At 51.7% G+C, this 1,964-nt stretch overlaps 1 protein-coding gene across 1 annotated transcript; it reads left to right on the top strand.

The window, feature by feature from the left end:
• Positions 1 to 414: 414 nt before the first annotated feature.
• Positions 415 to 1,493, top strand: Pmar_PMAR027148 (hypothetical protein; the record flags this gene model as incomplete). The annotated part of the gene is made up of 2 exons (XM_002779045.1): positions 415 to 1,006; positions 1,054 to 1,493. The coding sequence occupies 2 exons, from the start codon at positions 415 to 417 to the stop codon at positions 1,491 to 1,493; spliced, it is 1,032 nt and encodes a 343-aa protein (XP_002779091.1).
• Positions 1,494 to 1,964: the final 471 nt, after the last annotated feature.

Below are 1,964 nucleotides of genomic sequence, written 5' to 3'. Positions count from 1 at the left end.
GGGCGATCATCAAGTCCATGACATTTACAAAGACCAGATGTTGTCCCAGTTATGCCATAAGGAGCCCTTATGTCACACTCTCGTTGAGGGCGACTAGTCACCATAGGCCTCAGTAAGGTTTGGCCTGCCTTGTCAATCTCTCCGCGTCCTGCTCAGGTACGGGCCGTCGCGAGCACTGGGTCAAGACTCGACCGCTGAGTGTACTCTGCACCTAGCCTTTGGATCACAGCCGCCTGTAGTCGTGCGGCAGAGTCCGATTGCGTGGCCGATATGGGCCGTGCCTTCTCGTGGGGAGTTTCTCTCAAGGTTCGTGATGTACGTTCACTTGTCTGTCATTGAGTCTGGTTTAAGTCATGGCCGGGTAGAGTCTCAAGTATGTTGTGCTCGCAGTGAATTTCTTAATTCTAATATCCAATGGCCTTGAATACTGCGATGAACGCTGCTAGCTCAGTCCCGGATGACAAGGAGGCGCTCATCCAGGATATTCTCAGGGAGGTGGTACCTGGCGATGCCGAGCAAGACGTGAGAGTTCGTCAGTCTATCCTAGATGAGGTCAGTGGTCTGTCACTACAAACCATATCTAAGCTGCCCCAGACTTTCTGGAGTACAGCAGCGAATGATGCGCTGGTGGTATCAGAAACCTCATCAGACGAGGAGAAAGCTCGGATCACGAGGCTGAGGTTGGTCTTGGCATCGAGCGGAGAAGCACTCACTGCTCAAGTACTATGCTATGTTAACACTGATGCCGAAAAGGTCAAACGGAAAATGCAGCTAGCCAAGCTTCCGGAAGCGGACGTTAGTGGTTTGGTGGCTAAGATCTCTAATAGGTTACAGGTCAAGTTCACCCCAGCACTGATCCCGCCGAGTAACGTTGTGGCCAAGTGTAAGGCTAATAAGTTTGTCGAATTAGCCGAATGTCGTGTATCGGATGCTGAGTACAGTAGCACTCGTAGCGAACTAGCTACGTCGGTCACCGGGGCGAAAGTTGAGATCCTGAAGAAGCCACGTGACAGTTCGAAGTTTCTTTTGAGTGGCGAAGTTACAGTGTGTCAGACACACTGTGTCTTCTGCGCCTCATGATGGCCCTCTGGTTGGTTGCACCCGAACAGGGTAACTTTCTCGTCTTTCTCAATTATGTTTTACGTGTCACCGAGATGGGGAACCATGGTTGGGGCCGAGCTTTGCGCCTCGACCGTCGACATCGCGAATCTGTCATCACCCGTATGGCAGCAGACAAGAGTCTCACCATCTATGATATGTTTGAGGATGATGTCGTCACGGCTAACTTTGCTAAAGCCACCTTGGAGTACGAGACCAGTAACGGTAAAGATAAGAAAAAGGATGCGTCGGCGAAGGGTTCCCAACCGCGCAAGAGATGGAGAAAGTCCAGTTCTTGGTGGGGTTCGGATTGGTATTCCGAGAAGCCTGCTGGTGCTGCTGCCAAGACTGACAAGTCTTCTAAATTCAAGCCTGACGACGAGAAGAAGAAGTAAGCCCCCCTCATCGTTATGGGTCGCCACAAAGCAGGGACTCCCTGATCAGCTGATCATAAGCGCCTCATAGTCTCATAGTTTCGGATAGCCTGTCATGTACTAGCAGCGTTGTGTTATACTGAGGGGGCAGCATTGACATCACGCTTCCTCAGTTATAGTTTTCCCTCCCAATGTCTGACAGGAGATCAAGCAAGCGATCTGCAGCAGCGCGAGTTCGAAGGAATGAGGAGAAGCGTGCTCGCCAACGCCAAAGTTGGAGAGAAGCTGAGGACGTCCGGTCATCGCTGACGAATTTAGAAGACAAGGCAGAGAATTGGAGGTCTCAGTGGGAGTCTGACCAGGCCAAGGGCTTAACGGACGGTACGGCTGGTCCTGGGTTTTGCCCTTGGTCCATCCCATACGGACCTCGTACACAACTTCAGTCGTTGCTGGTCGACGCGTTGAAAGCGAAAATTCGAGAATTCGCAGCGA

Source organism: Perkinsus marinus (assembly GCF_000006405.1).
Source record: "Perkinsus marinus ATCC 50983 genomic scaffold scf_1104296947876, whole genome shotgun sequence".
Lineage (NCBI taxonomy): Eukaryota > Perkinsozoa > Perkinsida > Perkinsidae > Perkinsus > Perkinsus marinus.
This window is presented reverse-complemented; position numbering and strand designations above follow the sequence as displayed.